General features: G+C 38.6%; 1 protein-coding gene across 4 annotated transcripts in view; it reads left to right on the plus strand.

The window, feature by feature from the left end:
- Positions 1 to 22,082, plus strand: part of Asb3 (ankyrin repeat and SOCS box containing 3) — a 128,428-nt gene that overhangs the window by 29,180 nt on the left and 77,166 nt on the right. For all 4 annotated transcript variants that reach the window (XM_085692334.2, XM_085692335.2, XM_085692336.2 and 1 more), the window contains one exon: positions 13,338 to 13,496. In XM_085692334.2, coding sequence (XP_085548460.1) covers positions 13,338 to 13,496 — 159 coding nt within the window. The remainder of the gene's footprint in view (positions 1 to 13,337; positions 13,497 to 22,082) is intronic.

Below are 22,082 nucleotides of genomic sequence, written 5' to 3' on the forward strand. Positions count from 1 at the left end.
CATTTTCTCAACTAGTGATCAGTGGGGGAGGGCCCAGACCATGGTGGGAGGTGACATGCCTGGGGTGTTGGTGCTGGGTTCTATGAGAAAGTAGGGTGATCAAGACATGGGAAGCAAGCCAGTAAGCAGCACCTCTTCATGGCCTCTGCATCAGCTCCTATCTCCTGGATTCTGCCCTGTTTGAGTTCCTATCCTGACTTCCTTCAATGATGAACAGAAATGTGGAAACGTAAGCCAGATAAACCCTTTCCTTCCCAACTGACTTTGGTCCTGGTGTTTTGTCACAGCAGTAGAAGCTCTAGCTAAGACCAGCTGGTACCAGCAGTAGAGTATTGCCTCGAAAACCAAACCATGCTTTCTTTGAAGGAATATGGACCTTGGGGCTGAGGATTAACAAAGCGGTTAAACTCTTTTTTTTTCCTTTATTTTATTTTTTTAAAACTATCTTTTTTTTGAAAGTAATTTTATTAAATTATAAAAGTTTCCATTTCCGCCCCTCTTCCCAACACCCTCCCACTCCCCCAACTCCCTCTCCTCCTCCCTCTTCGTCCCTTAGGGCAGTCAGGGTTTCCTGCCCTGTGGGAAGTTCAAGTTCCTCCCCCCCTCCCTCCAGGTCCAAACAGACTGGATCCCCAAAATCCAGTATATGCAGAGGAAACAAGTCCCAGTGTCATAGTCAATGGCTTTTCAGAAAGACTTCGGGCCAACCACAGTCAGAGAATCCGGCCAAATTCCGAGAATCTGGTTAGATCACGTCCTCGTTCAGTCCCAGTCCAACTGGCTTTGGTAAACTCTCATTAGATCCGTCCCCTTGTATCAGTGGGTGATAGCATCCCTCGCAGTCCTTATTTCCTTTTTCATTTTCTTTCTTTTTTTTTTTAAAAAGAGAGATTTTATTTATTATGTATACAGTGTTTTGTCTACAAAGCGGTTAAACTCTTTAAATGCTGCTCAATAGGCCTTACTAATAGGGGCTTGGAAGAGAGTGGTACTGAGTGTGATTTGATGAACTATGGCGGCCTTGCTCCAGAGGTTGCAGAGGAGAATTCTGGTATGTGGTAGCGCTAGAGATCGTTCTTGATGTTTTGGTGAAGAATGGGGCTACTTTTTTGCCCTTGTTCCAAGGGTCTGCCTGAGGCTAAAGTAAAGAGTTTTGAATTAATTACGCTGGCAGAAGAAATCTCAAAAACAGCCTAGTATAGACTCTGTCATGTGATTATTAGTGGAAACTTTTATGAAGATTTATAATGTAAAGGAGTGAGCTGAACACGGAGATAAATAGATAAGAAGTGGAATAAACAGAGTGGTGACCTCAGGGCAAGATCCCACCCAGCTAAATTTCCAATTTGTCTAAAGAAATTAAAGAAAAGCTTAGAACTGGGTGTGGTGGTTCACACCTTAATACCAGCATTTGGAAAGGAGACTGGCAGTTCTCTGACTTTGAGGCCACTCTGGTCTACAGATCAAGTTTCAAAATTTCCAAGCTTAGGCAGCGAAGGTAACCGTCGAAAAAAGAAAGTTGGTGAAGATATAATTAAAAAGAAGGAACCAATAAGCAGCAGAACTTGGCATCTTTGGACTGGAATTTGTCTCAGTGACTAAGGAAAGTTGTTTGAACCTCAGGTGACTCATTCAAGAGATTTCAGCAAAGAATTCTAGTATGTTGCCTAGAGATCACTCTTGTGCGGCATTTTGGTGAAGAAAGTGGTCATTTTTGCCCTTATCTGAAGAGTATGCCTGAGGCAAAAGTGAAGAGTTTTATATTAATTACATTATGTCCTGCCCTACCTTCTCGCCAGCAAGAACGAAGCGGGGCACTTAGGATTCTTCTGCAGTAAAGCTTTAATGCGTCTTGAGAGGGAGAGCATCAGCTTCCAAAGCGGAGACCCAGAATGAGGGGAACCCAGCCCTTATAAAGGAAACAGTCCTCGCTTCTGATGTGTCACTCTTGGATTGGTCCGCTGCCCATTATCCCAGATGATGCCTCGGAAGCAGGCAGGGACGCAGCAGTAGTAAATTACCAAGCACATGCACTGGGATTAAAGGCGTGTGCTACAACACCTTGAACTCACAGAGGTCTGCCTGTTTCTGCCTCCCAAGCATTGGGACCAAAGGTGTGTACTACCATACCTTGAGGTCACAGAGGTCAATCTGCCTCTGCCTCCCAGGCATCAGGACTAAAGGCGTGTACCACCACACCTTGAGGTCACAGCGGTCAATCTCTACCTTTGTCCCATGAAGCAATGGAGAATGTGGTTGCGGCCCTCCACAACATTATCAGAGGAAATCTCTAAACAGTCTAATAGACTTTGTTTTTTGATATTGAAGATTTATAATAAAAAAGGAGCAGGCTGAAAAGGGTAAATTACAAATTGTAAAATTTAAGGAGTAAAGGAACACCAAAAAGTGGAATAAAACTAAATCCTGTGTTGAAGGAGGTAAACAGAAATGGAATAGAGGAGCTCAGGGCCAGACCCCACCAGCTAAGTTTCCAACTTGTGAAAAAGAACTAAAGAAAAACTGAGAGCCGAGTAGCGGTGCACAGCTTGAATCCCAGTACTGGGAAGGCAGAGGCTGTGGATCTCTGAGTCAGAGGCCAACCAGGTCTGGAGATCCAATTTTAGTACAGCCAGCTTAGACAGTGAAGGATAGAAAGATGTAATTGTATGAATGAGGGTGCCATGTTCTAGCCCCAGCAGGCAGCTGAACTTGGCAGCTTCGGCCACTTGTCTCTGAATTTAAGGATAGAAGAAAGGGGTTTTAGAATTTGTCCTTGAGACTAAGGTAAACAAACCCCCAAGGCTAGACACGTGTCAGAGGTGTTCCTGACTGGAGGCCTAGAAAGACCTTGCTTGAAGCTGTAAAGGTGAGGCCTGGATTTGCCTTGGCACTTTCTCTGTGTAATACCTGAAATGCTGCTGAATCTCTCAGTAAATTGACTTGATTGAGGATTCAATTCAGATAACCTCTGGAATACTGTTTCTGTGATAAGTCACTTTTTTTTTTTTTTGGTTTTTTGAGACAGGGTTTCTCTGTGGCATTGGAGCTTGTCCTGGAACTAGCTCTTGTAGACCAGGCTGGCCTTGAACTCATAGAGATCTGCCTGCCTCTGACTCCTGAGTACTGGGATTAAAGGCATGCGCCACTACTGCCTGGCTGATAGGGCACTTTTTAAAAGTTTTTTATTGAGCTCTGCATTTTTCTCTGCTCCTCTCGCTGCCTCTCCTCTCGCCTTCAACCCCAAGGTCCCCATGTTCCCAATTTACTCAGGAGATCTTGTCTTTTTCTACGTTCTACTTCCCATGTACATTAGATCTATGTATGTCTCTCTTAGGTTCCTCATTGTTGTCTAGGTTCTCTGGGATTGTGATTTGTGGACTGGTTTTCTTTGCTTTCCTAAGTTTCTTTCAGGCATTTTAGATTTTTCTGTTGAGAGTTCTCTGTTTAGGTCTGTACACCACTTTTTTTTTATTGGTTTATTTGTTCTTTTTGATGACCAATTTCCTGAGTTCTTCATATATTTTGGAGATCAGACGTCTGTCTGATGTGGGGTTAGTGAAGATCTTTTCCCATTCTGTAGGCTATCTTTTTGTCTTGTTGACCGTGTCCTTTGCTTTACAGAAAGAAGCTTTTCAGTTTCAGGAGGTCCATTTATTGTTTCTCTCAGTGTCTGCTGGAGTTATATTTAGGAAGTGGTTCCTTGTGCCAATGTGTTCAAGTCTACTTCCCATTTTCTCTTCCATAAGGTTTAGTGTGGCTGGCTTTATGTTGAGGTCTTTGATCCATTGGGACTTGAGTTTTGTGCATGGTGATAGATATGGGTCTATTTTCATTTTTCTACATGTTGATATCCAGTTATGCCAGCACCATTTGTTAAACATGCTTTTTTTTTCCACTTGACGTTTTTTGCTTCTTTGTTAAAAATCAGGTGTTTGAAGGCGTGTGGATTAATATCCAGGTCTTTTATTTGGTTCCATTGATCCTCTTGTCTGTTTTTATGCCAATACCAGGCTGTTTTCCATACTGTAGCTCTGTAGAGTTTGAAGTCAGGGATTGTGATGCCTCCAGAAGTTCTTTTATTGTGTAGGATTGTTTTGACTATCCTGGGATTTTTGCTTTTCCATATGAAATTGAGTACCGTTCTTTTGAGGTGTGTGAAGAATTTTTCTGGGATTTTGATGGGCATTGCATTGAATCTGTAGATTGCTTTTGGTAAGATTGGATAAGGCACTTTTAAAGTGAATACCCATATACCCATTTTTGTGTATATTCTGTGAAGTGTGAGGCTTTTTGTCAGTACTTGCAACTGTGTTTTGGATATTCAAACATAGACTGCCTACTCATTACTGTGAGCTGTAGTTCTAAGAATTACTTAAAATATATGACTAGTTTTGTCAGGAAAGTTAATTTCAATTCTATTAATTCAAGAACATGGCTTTTAGAAGTCCTTTGTTTATTTTGCTTATTCCTACTTTCATAAGTGCCTTCATCATTTACTTTTGAATCTTCTGGGCTCAGAATTATTTTGTATATTGAAACAGAGGCAAAAAGAACCTCTTAATGTTATTCTGTGCATTTTAAGATACTATGTTGCATGGAGAGGAGGACCCTTTGTTTGTCCTGGCTGCCCGGCTAGCTTACACCCGAAATAATCACACAGAAACTGTATTCATTTAAAGACTGCCTGGATCATTAGCTCTAACTTCTTATTGGCTAACTCTCACATATTAGTTTAACCCATCTCCATTATTGTGTATTGCCACCTGACTGTGGCTTACGGCCAAGATTCTAACTAGCATCCGTCTCAGGCAGGATATCCATGGCCTCTGCCACTCTGCCATTCTTCCCAGCGTTCAGTTCTGCCTATTCTGCCTACCTAAGTTCTGTCCTAGCACCTAGGCCAAAGCAGTTTCTTTATTCAACCAATGAAAGCAACACATAAACAGAAGGACCTCCTACACCAATACTATAAACATTATTTACATAATTTGAATGTTACCAGAACCTTGAGTTTTTTTAATTAAATGTTATTTAATTATGATTCATTGTTTTCTTTTTTAATTAAAAATTTCCACTTCCTCCCCTCCTCCCATGTCCTTCCCCCTCCCCCCATTCCCCCTTTCCCTTCCTCTCCCACTCCAGTCCAAAGAGCAGTCAGAGTTCCCTGCCCTGTGGGAAGTCCAAGGTACTCCCCTTTCCATCCAGGTCTAGGAAGGTGAGCATCCAAGCAGACTAGGCTCCCACAAAGCCAGTACATGCAGTAGAATCAAAACCCCGTGTCATTGTCCTTGGCTTCTCAGTCAGCCCTCATTGTCAGCCATATTCAGAGAGTATGGTTTAATCACATGCTCATTCAGTCCCAGTCCTACTGGTCTTGGTGAGCTCCCATTAGATCAGTCCCACTGTCTCCATTGGTGAACGCATCCCTCATGGTCCTGACTTCCTTGCTCATGTTCTCCCTCTTTATGATCTTAATTTGGACCTTGGGAGCTCAGTTCACTGCTCCAATGTGGTTCTCTGTCTCTATCTCCATCCATCGCCAGATGAACGGTCTATGGCGATATGCAAGATATTCATCAGTGTGGCTGTGGAATAAGGCCAGTTCAGGCACCCTCTCCTCTGCTGCCCAAGGAACAAGCTGGGGACATCTCCTTGGACACCTGGGAACCCCTCTAGACTCAAGTCTCTTGCCAACCCTAAAATGACTCCTTTAAGATATATACTTCCCTGCTCCCATATCCACCCTTCCCCCATCCCAACTGTCCGATTCCCCCAAGCTCTACCCATCCTCCCCTTCTCTCTTCTCTCTCACCATCTCCCCAACCCCTACCCCACCCCCACCCCCAAGCTTCCAATTTTTGCCCGGGAATCTTGTCTACTTCCATTATCCAGGAGATAACTATATGTTTTTCTTTGGGTTCACCTTCTTATTTAGCTTCCTTAAAATCACGAATAGTAGGCTCAATGTCCTTTATTTATGGCTAGAATCCACTTATGAGTGAGTACATACCGTATTCATCTTTTTGGATCTGGGTTACCTCACTCGGGATACTGTTTTCTATTTCCATCCATTTGTATGTAAAATTCAAGATGTCATTGTTTTTTACCGCTGAGTAGTACTCTAATGCATATACATTCCACACTTTCCTTACCCATTCTTCCATTGAGGGGCATCTAGGTTGTTTCGAGGTTCTGGTATTACAAATAATGCTGCTATGAACATAGTTGAACAAATGCTTTTGTAGTATGATTGGGCATCTCTTGGGTACATTCCTAAGAGTGGTATTGCTGGATCCTGGGGTAGGTTGATCCCGAATTTCCTGAGAAACCACCACACTGATTTCCAAAGTGGTTGCACAAGTTTGCATTCCCACCAGCAAGGAATGAGTGTTCCCCTTACTCTACATCCTCTCCAGCAAAGGCTATCATTGGTGGTTTTGATTTTAGACATTCTGACAGGTGTAAGATGGTATCTCAAAGTTGTTTTGATTTGCATTTCCTTGATCACTAAGGAGGTTGAGCATGACCTTAAGTGTCTTTTGGCCATTTTAACTTCTTCTGTTGAGAATTCTATGTTCAGTTCAGTGCCCCATTTTTTAATTGGGTTAATTAGCATTTTAAAGTCTAGTTTCTTGAGTTATTTATATATTTTGGAGATCAAACCTTCGTCTGTTGCAGCATTGGTGAAGATCTTCTCCCAATCAGTAGGTTGCCTTTTTGTCTTAATGACAGTGTCCTTTGCTTTACAGAAGCTTCTCAGTTTTAGAAGGTCCCATTTATTCAATGTTGTTCTTATTTCTGTGCTACTGGGGTTCTACGTAGGAAGTGGTCTCCTGTGCCCATGTGTTGTAGACTACTTCCCACTTTCTCTTCTGTCAGATTCAGTGTTTTCAGATTAATATTGAGGTCTTTAATCCATTTGGACTTGAGTTTTGTGCATGGTGATAGATATGGATCTACTTTCATTCTTCTACAGGTTGACATCCAGTTATGCCAGCACCATTTGTTGAAGATGCTTTCTTTCTTCCATTGTATACTTTTATCTCCTTTGTCGAAAATCAGGTGTTCATAGGTTTGTGGGTTAATATCTGGGTCTTCAATTTGATTCCATTGGTTGACTTCTCTGTTTTTATGCCAATACCAAGCTGTTTTCATTACTGTAGCTCTGTGATAGAGTTTGAAGTCAGGGATGGTAATGCCTCCAGAAATTGCTTTATTGTGTAAGATTCTTTTGGCTATCCTGGGTTTTTTGTTTTTCCATATAAAGTTGATTATTGTTCTCTCAAGGTCTGTGAAGAATTTTCTTGGGATTTTATTGGGGATCACGTTGAATTTATAGATTACCTTTGGTAGAATTGCCATTTTTACTATGTTGATCCTACACATGCTCTTGGAGATCCTTCCATTTTCTGGTGTCCTTTTCAGTTTCTTTCTTCAATGCCTTAAAGTTCTTGTCAAATAGATCTTTCACTTCTTTGGTTAGGGTTACCCCAAGATACTTTATGCTATTTGTGGCTATTGTAAAAGGTGACTTTTTCTGAATTCCCTCTCTGCTTCTCTATCCTTTGTGTATAGGAATCTTACTGATTTTTTTGAGTTGATCTTATAACCTGCCACATCACTGAAGTTATTTATCAGCTGTAGGATTTCTTTGATAAATTTTTTTTTGTGGTCACTAATGTACACTATCATATCATCTGCAACTAACGAAAGTTTGACTTCTTCCTTTCCGATGCGAATCCCCTTGATCTCCTTATGTTGTCTTATTGCTATTGCTAGATCTTCAAGAACTATGTTGAAGAGATACGGTGAGAGTGGACAGCCTTGTCTTGTTCCTGATTTTAGTGGAATGGTTTTGAGTTTCTCTCCATTTAATTTGATATTAGCTGTTGGCTTGCTGTATATTGCTTTTGTTATATTTAGGTATGATCCTTGTATCCCTAACCTCTTCAAGACCTTTATCATAAAGGGGTGTTGAACTTTGTCAAATGCTTTTTCCGCATCTAATGAAATGATCATATGTTTTTTTTTTCTTTCAGTTTATTTATAAACTGGATTACATTGATAGATTTACGTATGTTGAACCAGCCCTGCATCTCTGGGATGAAGCCTCCTTGATTATAATGGATATTTTTTTAATGTGTTCTTGGATTCTGTTTGCCAAAATTTTATTGAAAATTTTTGCATCGATGTTCATGAGTGAGATTAGTCTGTAATTCTCTCTCTTTTTAATGGTTTTGGAATCAGGGTGACTGTAGCTTCATTAAAAGAGTTTGGCAATGACTCTTCTGATTCTATTATGTGAAACACATTAAGGAGTATAGGTATCAGCTCTTCTTGGAAGTTTTGAAAAATTCTGCATTAAAACCATCAGGTCCTGGGCTTTTTTTGGTTGGGAGGTTTTTGATGACAACTTCTATTTCCTCATGACTTATAGGTGTATTTAAATTGTTCACTTGTTCTTGATTCAATTTTGGTAAATGGTACTTATCTAAAAACAAGTCCATTTCTTTTACATTTAACCACTTTGTAGCATATAAACTTTTGTAGTAAGACCTAATGATTCTCTGAATTTCCTCAGTGTCTGTTATGTCCCCCTTTTTATTTCTGATCTTGTTAATTTGCGTGTTCTCTCTCTGCCTTTTGATTAGTTTGGATAAAGGTTTGTCAATCTTGTTGATTTTCTCAAAGAACCAGCTCTTTGTTTCATTGATTCCTTGGATTGTTTTCTGTGTTTCTATTTTATTGATTTTAGCCCTCAGTTTGATTATTTCCAGTCTTCTACTCCTCCTGCATGAGTCTGCTTCTTTTAAGTCGCTAATGTGAGCTTTCTCCGTTTTTTTAATGTGGGCACTTAGAGCTATGAACTTTCCTCTTTGCACCGCTTTCAAAGTGACCCATAGGTTTGGGGGTATGTTGTGTCTTTATTTTCGTTGAATTCAAGGAAGACTTTAATTTCTTTCTTTATTTCTTCCCTGACCCAGGGGTGGTTCAGTAGTTGACTGTTCAGCTTCCATGAGTTTGTAGGCTTTCTGGGGGTAGAATTATTGTTAAATTCTAACTTTATTCCATGGTGATCTGATAAGACACAGGTGGTTACTAATATCTTTTTTGTATCTGTGGAAGTTTGCTTTGTTACTGAGTATGTGGTCAATTTTTGAGAAGGTTCCATGAGATGCTGAGAAGAAGATATATTCTTTTCTATTTGGGTGGAATGTTCTATAGATGTCTGTTAAGTCCATTTGATTCATTACCTCCATTAATTCTCTTATTTCTCTGTTAGGTTTCAGTCTGATTGACCTGTCCATTGGTGAGAGAGGAATGTTGAAGTCTCCTACTATTAGTGTGTGTGGTTTGAACTGCCTTGAGTTCTAGCAATGTTTCTTTTACATAAGTGGGTGCTTTTATATTAGGGGCATAGATATTCAGGATTGAGACTTCATCCTGATGAATTATTCCTGTTGTTAGTATAAAGTGTCCATCTCCATCTCTTCTGATTGATTTTAGTTTGAAGTCATTTTTGTTAGAAATTAGTATAGCCACACCTGCTTGTTTCTTAGGTTCGTTTGATTGAAAAACCTTTTCCCAACCCTTTACTCTGAGTAGATATCTGTCTTTGTGGTTGAGGTGTGTTTCTTGTAAGCAGCAGAATGTTGGATCCTGCTTTAGAATCCATTCTCTTAACCTGTGGCTTTTTATAGGTGAATTGAGTCCGTTGATATTAAGTGATATTAATGATCAGTAGTTGTTAACTCCGATTATTTATTTTTTTTTTTTTGGTGGTAGAATTTGTGTTTTTCCCTTCTTTGAGTTGTGCTGATGAAGGGTCACTAGATATCTGAGTTATTGTGAACATTGTTGGATTCCTTGGCTTGTGATTTTCCTTCTTTTACTTTCTATAAGGCTGGATTTGTGGGTACGTATTGTTTAAATTTGTTTTTATCCTGGAATATTTTGTTTTCTCCATTGATAGTGAACGAAAGCTTGGCTGGGTATAGTAGTCTGGGCTTGTGTCCATGGTCTCTTAGTTTCTGCAGTACCTCTATCCAGGACCTTCTGGCTTTCATGGTTTCCATAGAGAAGTCAGGTGTAAGTCTGATAGGTTTACGTTTATAAGTTACTTGACCTTTTTCCTTGAAGCTCTTAATAGTCTTTTTTAATTCTGTATCTTTTGTGTTTTGATTATTATATGGCGAGAGAAATTTTTTTTTTTGATCTAGTCTATTCAGTGTTCTGTATGGTTCTTGAACCGTCATAGGAATATCGTTCTTTAGGTTGGGAAAGTTTTCTTCTATAATTTTGTTGAATATATTTTCTGGGCCTTTGAGCTGTAATTCTTCTCCTTCTTCTACCCCTATTATTCTTTGGTTTGATCTTTTAATTGTGTCCTAGATTTCCTGGATGTTTTATGATGAGAATTTGTTGGATTTGCTGATTTCTTTGATCAGTACGTTTATTTTCTCTATGGTGTCTTCAGCATCTGAGATTCTTTCTTCTATCTCTTGTATTCTGTTGTTTATGCTTGTCTCTGTCATCTCTGTTCATTTACTTACATTTTTTGTATCCAAGCGGCCCTCCTTTTGTGTTTTCTTCATTGCCTCCATTTCAGTTTTCAAGTCTTGAACTTTTTCCTTTACCTGTTTGATTGATTTTTCTTGGTTTCCTAGGGTATCTTTGAGGGATTTACTTATTTCTTTGAACTTTTTGTTATTCTTCTCATCCATTTCTTTAAGGGAGTTTTTCACATCCTGTTTAAGGGACTCTATCACTTTCATAATGTCAATTTTTTCTTCTTCTTCCTGATTAAGTTGTTCAAGTCTTGCTGTTGTATGTTCGCTTGTTCTGGTGTTATCTTGTTGTTTTTCAGGTTGTTGGAGGAATTCTTGCATTGGTGCCTGCCCATCTCTTCCTTCTAATGCTCTCTGATGGATCATCTGGTACAGGATCAAGGCCCCTTGCTGGCCAGGGTCCTAGCAGACAAAAGGCCTAGCTTGCTGCCTGAGGCTTAGTGAAACAAAGGAACTCCTGCCTGGCTGCACTCACCACCCCCTTCCAGCCTCAAAACAGCTGAATTGGGGGATCTTATGGCCCCGAAGAAGGGAAGGGGTACCTGTGCCCAAGCTGGGATGGGATAGAAAGAGAGAGGCAGTAGCCAGGGCGAGAAGCCCCTGCAGACTGACCAGAAAGATTAGGGGGTTGAGGAATGTCTGTGCTCCATTTCAGGGGCTTCTGCTGCTGGTCAGGAACACACTCACCCCTCCTATGGATCTTCTGGTACAGGATCAGGGCCCCTTGCTGGCCAGGGACCTTTCAGACAAAAGCCAGAACTTTGAGCTTTACATCAGAATTTTCATCTTAACTCCTAAGTTTCATAGAAGTTGTTTGGTTTCTTTGAACTCTTTTTTTGTTTGTTTTATAAGTGCAGTCTTATTAACTATTAAACTGTGGTATTAAGATAGAAAAGAACTTGAAGTGGTCTCTGCAAAGTCATATAGAGAAGCGAACCACATGAGCTGATAAGTGAAAACCCCGTGCAGATCTTCTTCATCAAGCTGGATCGAATTTCAGGGAGTCTAATAAAAGGTGCTTTATTCCCAGTGTGTTTAAGTCCAGTACAGTTTGATTAAAAAAAAAAGTTTGCTGGTGTGATACCATCCCATGGCACAAGGAGGCTGAAGGAGTTCCCACAGCATCATAAATGCAGTCGAAAAGCGTGTGTGGACCTCTTGGCTGCTGGGTTTGGTTATAGTTCTCAGTTCACACAGAGGACTGGACAAGGAAGCGTGATTACATTTAATCTCAACTCAGGGTACATGACATTTCTTCCAAGATTTTAAGTTCTAGAAATAGACTACCTGTACTAACTTAAGGGCCTAGGGTTCTGACCTGGTCTCCATCATACAGGGCATTTGGACTATTAGCCACCTCTGGTTCTGCTGAAGGAGCTTGGGGGAGCTTCTGGCTGTAAGGATCATTTAGATTACTCATCTCCACTGTCTTGGTTATAAGAGCTTGATATGGCCTGGCCCAACAGATAATGCACATCACTGGGATATTTATCATTTCCAGTTCTCAGCTTTCTGGATAGAAAACTGGTTTTGCTTCATCTTTCCCATTGAAAAGACAGTTCTGTGTGCCTATATTCCTGGTTTCTCTGGAGATCTGTGGGTTCAAGAACCGTTATACTATGCTCTCAACAAGGAGTTTTTAAAGGCTGGGAAGATAACTGATAAAGTGCTTGCCTTACAAGCTTTAGGACCAGAGCTTGAGTTTCAGCACCCAGGTAAAGTTCTGGGCATGGTAATACTGTGGAGGAGGAGATTAATCCTTTGGGTTCCTGGACAACATGTCTAGCCTAATTGTGAGCTCCTTTCTCAGAGGAGCTGGATGATATTCCTGAGGACGATACTTGAAGTTGTCCTCCAGCCTCTGAACGAGGTTCACATGTGCATATTCGCTTCCCTTTCCACACAAACATGCATATATGTGTACACACATAAAAATGAAAAGAAGTATTCAAAATTGCCCTTATGTTATTAGTTGAATATAAAGAAGTAATGATAGAAATTGTTCTCATAGAAATAAAATCAGGCTTGTTAATATTTCAGTGAGTAAATATTTGATGCTGCATCTGCCTCAAATCTTCCCTTTCAACCCCTGCCGTTCCCTCTTCTCCTTCATCACAAGTTAGACTAGGAAAACCTGAAGTACATTGTTGGAACATGGTTCAAGAATTGATTTGTGTGAGGAGAATTTTGAATCCTTGTGAGATAACTCCAAAAACAAACAAACAAAAAAGCAAAACAAACCAGCAACAACGAAAAAACCCAAGAGTCCTGTGATGTCAATTTCTTCAGAACATAGAATTGCTCTTGGAATGTGTTTTCATGCTCCTCCCAGCTGTAGGAGATAGGAGTGAGTTTACTTCAGATTATTCATTACAAGTGACTATTGCTCCTATGGAAAAACATGTTTTTGCCAAGTTTGGTTTGTCCTTGTGATCATATACTTTACTCATGTGACTCTTCTTAACCCTCCGAGTGAGTATAAATTGTCTGATGCTTTGAATAAAGTTGGCTATTGCATGAAACTTTGCCTCATTTATCAGCTCCATTCTCTCAGTCCCATTGCCTCTAGAGTGGTGAGAATGTGTGAGCGTAGTTTCCCTTGCACGAATACCAAAGGGCTATTCACATGGGGATCCTTCCTCATAGAGCTGTTCATTGACAACACTGGCATTTTAGTATTTTATTCAATTTCTCATATTGTCTTTGTTTTTCAGACTCAAGAAGTAGAACTGATAATCTTTTGGCTAACAGGTTTCCCCTTTTCCACAGATTCATCAGAAAACTACATTAAGACAAAGACTTTTGAGGGCTTCTGTGCATTACATCTTGCTGTGAGTCAAGGGCACTGGAAGATCACACAGATTCTTTTGGAAGCTGGAGCAGATCCTAATGCAACTACTTTAGAAGAAACCACACCGTTGTTTTTAGGTGATGTATGCTATTTTTGGTACAGATGTGCTTTTAGAAATATTTTTCTTAGTAAACTGTTATAGAATATTTCTTTTGGTTCTGAAACTGAAAGGCTATTTTTTAAAGGTTTCTCTCTTGTTTTTCTACTTTTGGGTGGTGGTAGTATTCAGGACTTGGAAATGCTTATTTACAGCTGCAAAACCCATGATGAGTTGTTGCCCAGGGTAGTGCTGAAGACCAGTGATGCTTGGATTAGAGCAATCCTTGCAAAGTTATCTACTAAGATTTTGTTTCCTTTTTCTTAGTATTAAAGGATTAAGGCTATATGGAAGAAATAATTTGTTATCTGTGGATCATGAGTCAGACTTCTTCAGTGTGGAACTGTTAATTCCTTAAGGATCATAGCCAGATCTTAAGTTGTCCACTGCTAATAACCATTTATTTTATTCCCTCCATCTCTTTGGTTCTGTTGGGTTCTTAGGAACATTTTTGATTAACTGGTTGACTCAGATTGACTGAGACGTGGATGACCTTGAAGAGGAATTAGTATATCTAGACTCTGCTTTGGTCCCAGCACATATAACTTGTATGACCACTTATTTATTGCATGCTTGTTGCTTCATTTAAAAAATGAGAGTATCTATCTAGTATTTGTTAGTCACATGAAAATAAAATAAAATATCTGTGGAATTACTTTTTTGTGAATGTAAACATATTTAAAATTTTTATGTGTTATAAAATTCAGCTTTAAGGTAGGTGTATGTGTTTGCATACATATAAGAGCCTGTGCACACAGAAAAAGACATTGGTTTCCTGCGCCATCACTCTCTGCAGTATGCCCTTGACACCAATTTATCATACTCAACCTTAATCCTTCTGTCTCTGTCCCCATAGCCCTGAGGTTATAAATGCATGATCATGCCTGGGGATTTATGTAGGTACTAGGAATTTGACCTCAGGGCTTACTGCAAGTCAGCACTTCAGCTCCAATTTCTAAGAAATTGATAGGCTGCAAAATCATTCTATCACACACAAATTTCATCTTCTGTTTTGTTTTGTTTTTAGGATCTTCCTAGTAGTTCATGCTGTATCCTTGAATGGGAGATGGTCTTTCTGCTTCTGCCTCTCAAGGGTTAGGATTACAGGCTACCCTTGTAGGCTTTTTACTAATTTTAATTTTTTATTCCTAACTTCACCTCTGGTAGCTATTGATCTGTTCTCATTCCCCTAGGTTTGTGTTTTAATAAGGGGTCTGCCCTTCCTCCGTTCCTTTCTTTCCCTCCTTTCTCTTCTTTCTTTCCTTTCTGTCAGGTCTTGTTGGGCAGCCTAAGCTAGTCTCAGTCTTGTGATGTTCTCATGTAATTGTAAGTACCCTTTTGTCCTGGTTTCTTACTTCTGTACCTTATCTTCCTTGTATGGACATGTTCCTTTCTCTTAGTTTGTGTACTTATCATAGGTATAAAACAACTCCTTTCAAAATAAAAATACCATGATTATAAATGCAAGGATTTGTAAGTGAAAACCCAGCTAATTGTTTAGGAAATAAGCTTTTTTCTTATTTGTTATATTTAAAATGTTTGATAAATTAGAAGCTCAAATCTAGCCTAAATGTGACTTCATAGAACCATCTTTGTGGGAACTGCCCAGCTCATGCATTTGTCGTGGGATACTTTTCTTTTTTTCCTGAATTGTTGCTTATTTTGTGTAACTTTCAGTGTTAAACATGGAGTAATGTTAGTAAAAAAGTATTCTATAAAGTGTTACATGAGGCTGCTTGTTTTGGTGTTTAATTTTGGAATGTGTCATACGTAGGCTCACATGCTTTGTGTTTTAACTCTGACTCTGTTGTTTACTTTTTGCCAGTGTCTTCATGGATAAATGTTAATTCATAAATGATAAGAATTTAGTGTTTTTATCTTGATATATATTGTGTTGATATTTACTGTGGTAGTTATTCTTAGGTTTTTAAATAGAAAGATTAATCATTTTCTTAGGAATTAATGTATTTCTACTTGAGGACATTTTAGTTACTGAAAGTATGAATTTGAGTTTTTCCAGATAAAAATTATAGAGTTCATTAAGTGTTATACTGAAAAAGTATTCACTTTTAACTGTTTATTATGATCCATTTATATAATTTTATGTTTATAGTTTATGATAATTTTTGTTTTTAAATTTTACATACCAATTATTAGGCTTCCTTATGCCATTGTGAAATAATAGTTTTTGCTTCTGATGTAACTTTTTATAGTTTTATGTGACTCTTTAATCTTGTACCCTTATGTGAACTTTTGCTGCTTTTTTGTGACAATTCATGTTATAAATATGTGTTGTTGCTTGAACAGAGGGTTTATAATGGGAAGGAGCAAGAAGCATATTTCATGTTAACTACAGTTTTTCTTTTCAACTTGGGATTTGGGTATCAATTTACTAACCCAGTACTACTCACCAGTCTGTGGGAGCTGGCATTTGTGGGGTTTTGCAAAGTTCTTTCCTTTCTGAGATAGCGGAGACATACATTCTTACAGATACAGCTTTTCTGTTTGATTCTTTGTTTAGTCACAACTCTTCTGATTTTCTCATTTTATGTGGGACTGGAGCAGTTAGAGTTTGTAATTCAGTCAGTGCACCTCATTATTGAAGAGGTATACTGCTGGCTTCTTCCTCTTGCCCTCCCTCCATCGCGGCCTTTCTCTGTCCCTGCATTAATAGTATTTTTTCATGTCTAGTTCTTGAGTTCTTTATATATTTTAGATATTATTCCTCTATTGAATGTGAATTAGTAAAAATCTTTATCCATTTTGTAGACTGCTGCTTTGTCCTATTGATGTGTCCTTTGCATTACTGAAGCTTTTTAGTTTCATGCGGTCCCATTTATTTGTTGAGCTTAGTGTCTGTGCTATTAGTATTCTGCTCAGAACAACTTCTCCTGTGCCAATGTATTTAAGGCTGTTTCTCAGTTTCTCTTCTATCAGGTTTAGTGTATTTGGTTTTATGTTTTTATGTTGAGGTCTTTGATCCACTTGGACTTAAGTATTGTTCAGGGTGATAAGTATGGATCTATTTGCATTCTTTGGCATGCAGATATACAGTTTGACCAGCACCACTTGTTAAAGATGCTGTCTTTCTTTTCCCCCCAGTGTGTGTTGTCTTCTTTATCAAAAATTAGTTGCCCATATGTTTGTGGATTTATTTCTGGGTCTTAAGTTTGATTCCATTGATCAATGTATCTGTTTTTATGCTAAATGTCACTTTTTTTCTTATTTCTGCAGCTCTGTTGTACAGCGTGAAATCAGGAATGGTGACATGTCTAGCAGTTCTTTTATTGTACAGGAATGTGTCAACTGTCCTGGGTTTATTTTTCCATGTGAAGTTGAGAACTGTCCTTTCAAGGTCTGTGAAGAATTGTGTTGGAATTTTGATAGGGTTGCATTGAATCTAAAGATTGCTTTGGGTAGGATGCCATTTTTACAATGTCACTCCTACCGATCCACACATATGAAGATCTTTTCATCCTCTGATATTTCTTCAATGAAATATCATTGAAGTTTTAATCATACAACTCTTTTATTTGCTTGTTTGGAGGTACCCCAAGATATTTTATATTGTTTGAGGCTATCATGAAAGATGGTATTTTCTTGATTTCTTTATCAGTCAGTTTGTCATTTGTATATAGGAGGGCTATTTATTTATTTATTTATTTTTGAGTTAATCTCATATCCAGACAGAAGTGTTTATCAGCTGTACTAGTTCCCTAATGGATACTATCATGTTATCTGAAATTACAATACTTTGAGGTCTTCTGTTCTAGTTTGTATCCTTTTGATCACCTTTAGTTGTCTCATTGTTCTAGCTAAAATTTCAAGTGCTATGTTAAATAGATATGGAGAAAGTGGACAGCCTTGTCTTGTTCCTGATTTTAGGGGAATTACTTTGAGTTTCCATTTAGTTTCATGTTAACTACAGGGTTGTTGTAAATTGCCTTTATCGTGCTTAGGCATGTGTCTTGTATCCTTAATCTCTCCAGGACTTTCATCATGCAAGGGTGTTGGATTTTGTCAAAGAACTTTTCTTTATCTAGTGAGATGATCATGTGTTTTTTTTTTCTTTCAGATTCTTTATATGGTGGATAACTTTTATTGATTTTTGTTTATTGAATCATTCTTGCATGCTTGAGATGAGAAGTCTGCTTGATCATTGTGGATGGTCTTTTAGATGTGTTGTTGGATTCAGTTTGCAAGTATTTTATTACATATTTTTGTATCTATGTTCATATGGGAAATTGGTCTGTAATTTTCTTTGTTGATTGATTGAGTCTTTATGTGGTTTGGGCATTAGGGTACTGCGGCTTCATAAAATGAATTGGACGATCTTTCTGTTTCTATTTTGTGAAATAATTTGAGGAATATTGGCATTAACTCTTCTTTGAAAGTCTGGTAGAATTCTATACTAAAAGTATAGGTCCCTGGGTTCTTTTTTGGTTGTTGTTGGGAAAATTTTCATGACTGGTTCTATTTCACCAGGGATTGTAAACCAATTTAAATTGTGTATTTGCTCTTCATTTAACTTTGGTAAGCAGCACCTATTGAGAAAATTATCTTTTTTTTTTTTAGATTTTTCCATTCTGGTGGACTACAAGTTTTTAAAGAATGACCTGATAATCTTTTGGATTTCCTCAGTGTTTATTATGTGAAGATGGATGCTAAAAAGTAATCCCACACTAGCTCAGAATTGAATATAGTAAAGGGTTATTTATTTGGGGTAGACTCATAGATCATACTCCTCTGCATGAACAGGGAACAGGAACCAAATCCAGCAACCAGGAGGGAAAGCCTGCGCAAGCTCTATGACTGCATTTATAGTATAAGAGACCATGCCCAAATGGGCTGGTATCTTAAAGACTATTGACTGAAGGATTTCCCACAGCACCTCCCCTGTTTTTCTAAATAAGAGAGTTCTAAACCTAATACAAAACTATATATAATAACAAAAATATCAAGTATAACAATTAGAGTTAAAACCAGCATAAATAATATCAAGCAAGAAACACAAGGTAAATATTTCAATAATTATCCTATCCTAAGGAGTCTAAGTCTTGTATTAGAAATAGGTTGGCCAAGTCACGAGAGGAAAGTAACTACAACTGTCTAGTCTTCCACCCCATCATAGACCTGAGAAGGATAATTATATTACTTGAGTAAACAGAAAGTGCACTCCAGCAACTTCCAAAATGTGCAATAAATGACAGAGACAACTGGCTACCTGGGCAATCACCCCAAGTCTCATTTGCAATGTTGGAACGACCAACTTTGGCTAAGGCCTAGAGTAACTGACAGACCATTTTCAGAGGCAGGAAAACTTTCAAAACCCTCTTATCCTGTCCTGGCAAGGTTTGGCAGCCTTTTTTTCTTGTGTCCTGTTTGTTCTGTCTGGACGCCGTGCATTTTCAGTGTTCAAGGCATGGACAGTTTCTTGCCCACAAACCAGTTTGCCAATAAGAAAACAAACTCCAAGTGGAGTGTCTTTGGTGCTCAACATTCTCCCAGGAATAGATCAATGCTACCAGGAGCAATCATGTCTCACGTCAACAGAACCCTAAGTTATTTAAATGCCAATTTCTTTTTTTCCCCTGAATTTAGTATCAAATTAAATGCCATATTCTATAGTTCTTTAAAGTGATTGAAGATCACCGATCTATGCAGAATACAATCTCTATGTATCTAAAAAACCTGATTAGTCTAACAATAAGTATGACAAACATGGATGACTATTGACCTATAATTCTTAGTACCTATATTGCTTAAAGACTGAGATTTCATATTAGAATATTCAACAATCTTTACAACTCTGCAACAAATGAGAACAATGACCTCAAAATATTAACTGTGTGTAAGTATCTTGATCAGAGATAGAAATGTATAGTGCAATATGTTAAATATATCCTAAAATTGTATCAATATGCAAAATGTCTTAAGCAGAGGTAGAAACATGCATGCATACAATCTGACAAAATAACTTTGCCTAGGTATACAAATATTGTAAAGAGAAGTAGGAGCATATTCAATGTAATTTGAATTTGTATCAATATACAAGAATCTAAACCAATATAAATTGCCAATAAATAAATAGCTCAAAAGTATTCACTATATTATCACTATTATTTTTAGTGAGTATTATCCCATTCAATTTCCTTTTTTCCCCAAAGACATCCCTGAGTCTACATAATTTATACTCCAACCCCCAGTCCTATACCAGTTATAATCAACCCCTAATTGATGTCTCTAACCCTGAGGACAACTTTGTTGGGAGAGGGGAACACCATCTTCTAGAATTACTTCCAGCTGTCATGGGGGCGATGTTCTTTCTATGGGATCCTGTAAAAATAAAATGATAGTTAAGTTTCAAGATCACTGTCTGGTATAATTACAAATAGTTTCTGAGTAGTTGAGGGTTTTTTTTTTTTGAAGTTCTGGCCAGAACACTGTAAGAATGTGGACCATTTCAGCTAATCAAGTTGGAATCATTTTGAGCAGCTAGTACCCAAAACTGACCTTAAAGTAGCACTATCAGCATTATGGCATCCTAACAACAAGGTGAAATCATTGTTGTGGTATCCCATCTTCTTCCTAGAAACTTCAAAGGTTACCACAGGAAAATTTATTGTTCTTTATGGAAAACTTAAACATTATTCATACAGAAATATATTCAGCCAGGAGGTGGTGGTGCTCGCCTTTAATCCCAGCACTTGGGAGGCAGAGACAGGCGGATCTCTGTGAGTTCGAGGCCAACCTGGTCTACAAGAGCTAGTTCCAGGGCAGGCTCCAAAGCTACAGAGAAACCCTGTCTCAAAACAAACAAACAAAAACTCTAAAAACCCAACCAACAAACAAAATAAGAAATATATTCAATAAAAGGTGTGATAGAGTCAAAAATAGGTATGGAGAAAAGTAAAATTTTTCTTATGTTTTTTTTCTTCTTTCTGTCCCATACCAGATGACTCCTGACATGAGATAGAAACTGTGACTTTTTCTTTTAACAACATGCTTGGGTTTAGAGAAGGATAATCATTGTCCAAGTCAAAAGCCAGCTTTGATTTTTTAGTAGAGATATATACATCTTCAGATAATCAAATTTTACCATACAGATAATACAACATCATAAGTAAAATTTCTCTTTGCTTGTTGATTCTGTCTGTATAGCTATCTTTTCTTCTTTAGGCATCTAGATGTCCAAGGTCGCTCAACTTTTTGAAGATGAGTATTTTCCTGCAAAGACAAGAACAGAACCCTGCCCCAATCCTTATGAGGTTTTCTTTCCACTTTTATGGTTGTCACTTCTGTGAATGAGCTGTCATTTCACTTTCTCAAGAAGCTTCTCCTTTTCAAACCGAATATTTATATTAATTTTAATGGTATCCATAACTTTTCTTCTCTGGTGGAAATAAGAGCAACACTCCTTCCTCAATGTATTACATCTCCTGGTTTTCATCGTGAGGTCAACACATCCTTGAAATATCCTGGCTGATTTAATTCAAAAGTTTTTTCTATTAGCCAATGTCTCTCTGCTGCCATTGTTTCTTTCTCATTAGCGTTAAGAAAATTCAAGGTTAATAAAGCATTTTGCAATCTATTTCTGGGGTTATTTTTCCATCACTTTCTGTTTGTTTAACATATCCTTTATAGTTCCATTTGATATTTCTATAACTTTCTGATCTATAGGATTGTTTGGTATACTTGTGATATGCTTTATATTATAATAAGCAAAAAACTGTTCCATTTTCTTTGAGACATAGGCTAGATCATTATCTGTCTTTATTTGTACAGGTATACCCATGATGGCCACAACTTCTAATAACTGTATGATTATTGAATCAGCCTTTTCTGAGCTCAAAGCAGTTGCCTATTTTTTTTTAGTAAATTTTATTAAATTATAAAAGTTTCCATTTCCGCCCCCCCCTCCCAACACCCTCCCACTCCCCCCACTCCCCCCCTCCTTCCCCTCCGTCCCCCAGGGCAGTCAGGGTTTCCTGCCCTGTGGGAAGCTCCAGCTCCCTCCCCCTCCCTCCAGGTCCAGGAAGGCGAGCGTCCAAACAGACTGGATCCCCAAAATCCAGCATATGCAGAGGAAACAGGTCCCAGTGTCATAGTCAATGGCTTTTCAGAAAGACCCCGGGCCAGCCACAGTCAGAGAATCCGGCCAAATTCCGAGAATCTGGCTAGATCACGTCCTCGTTCAGTCCCAGTCCGGCTGGCCCTGGTAAACTCTCATCAGATCCGTTCCCTTGTATCAGTGGGTGATAGCATCCCTCGCAGTACTGATTTCGTTTTTCATGTTCCTCCTCCTTCCGCTCCCCCTCCGGACCTCGGGGGGCTCAATCCGGTGCTCCAATGTGGGCCTCCGACTGCATAGCCGTCCTTCGCCAGAGGAAGGATCTATGGTAATAAGCAAAATATACATCAGTATGGTCATGGGCCACGGCCGATTCAGGCACCCTCTCCTCTGTCCAGAGAGCAATCAGGGGGATTTCTCCTTGGACCTGGGATCCCATATATAATCAAGTCTCCTGTAAACCCTAAAATGGCTCCCTTAGTTGAAATATATTGT

Source organism: Myodes glareolus, chromosome 8 (genome assembly GCF_982192425.1).
Source record: "Myodes glareolus chromosome 8, mMyoGla1.1, whole genome shotgun sequence".
Taxonomy (NCBI): domain Eukaryota; kingdom Metazoa; phylum Chordata; class Mammalia; order Rodentia; family Cricetidae; genus Myodes; species Myodes glareolus.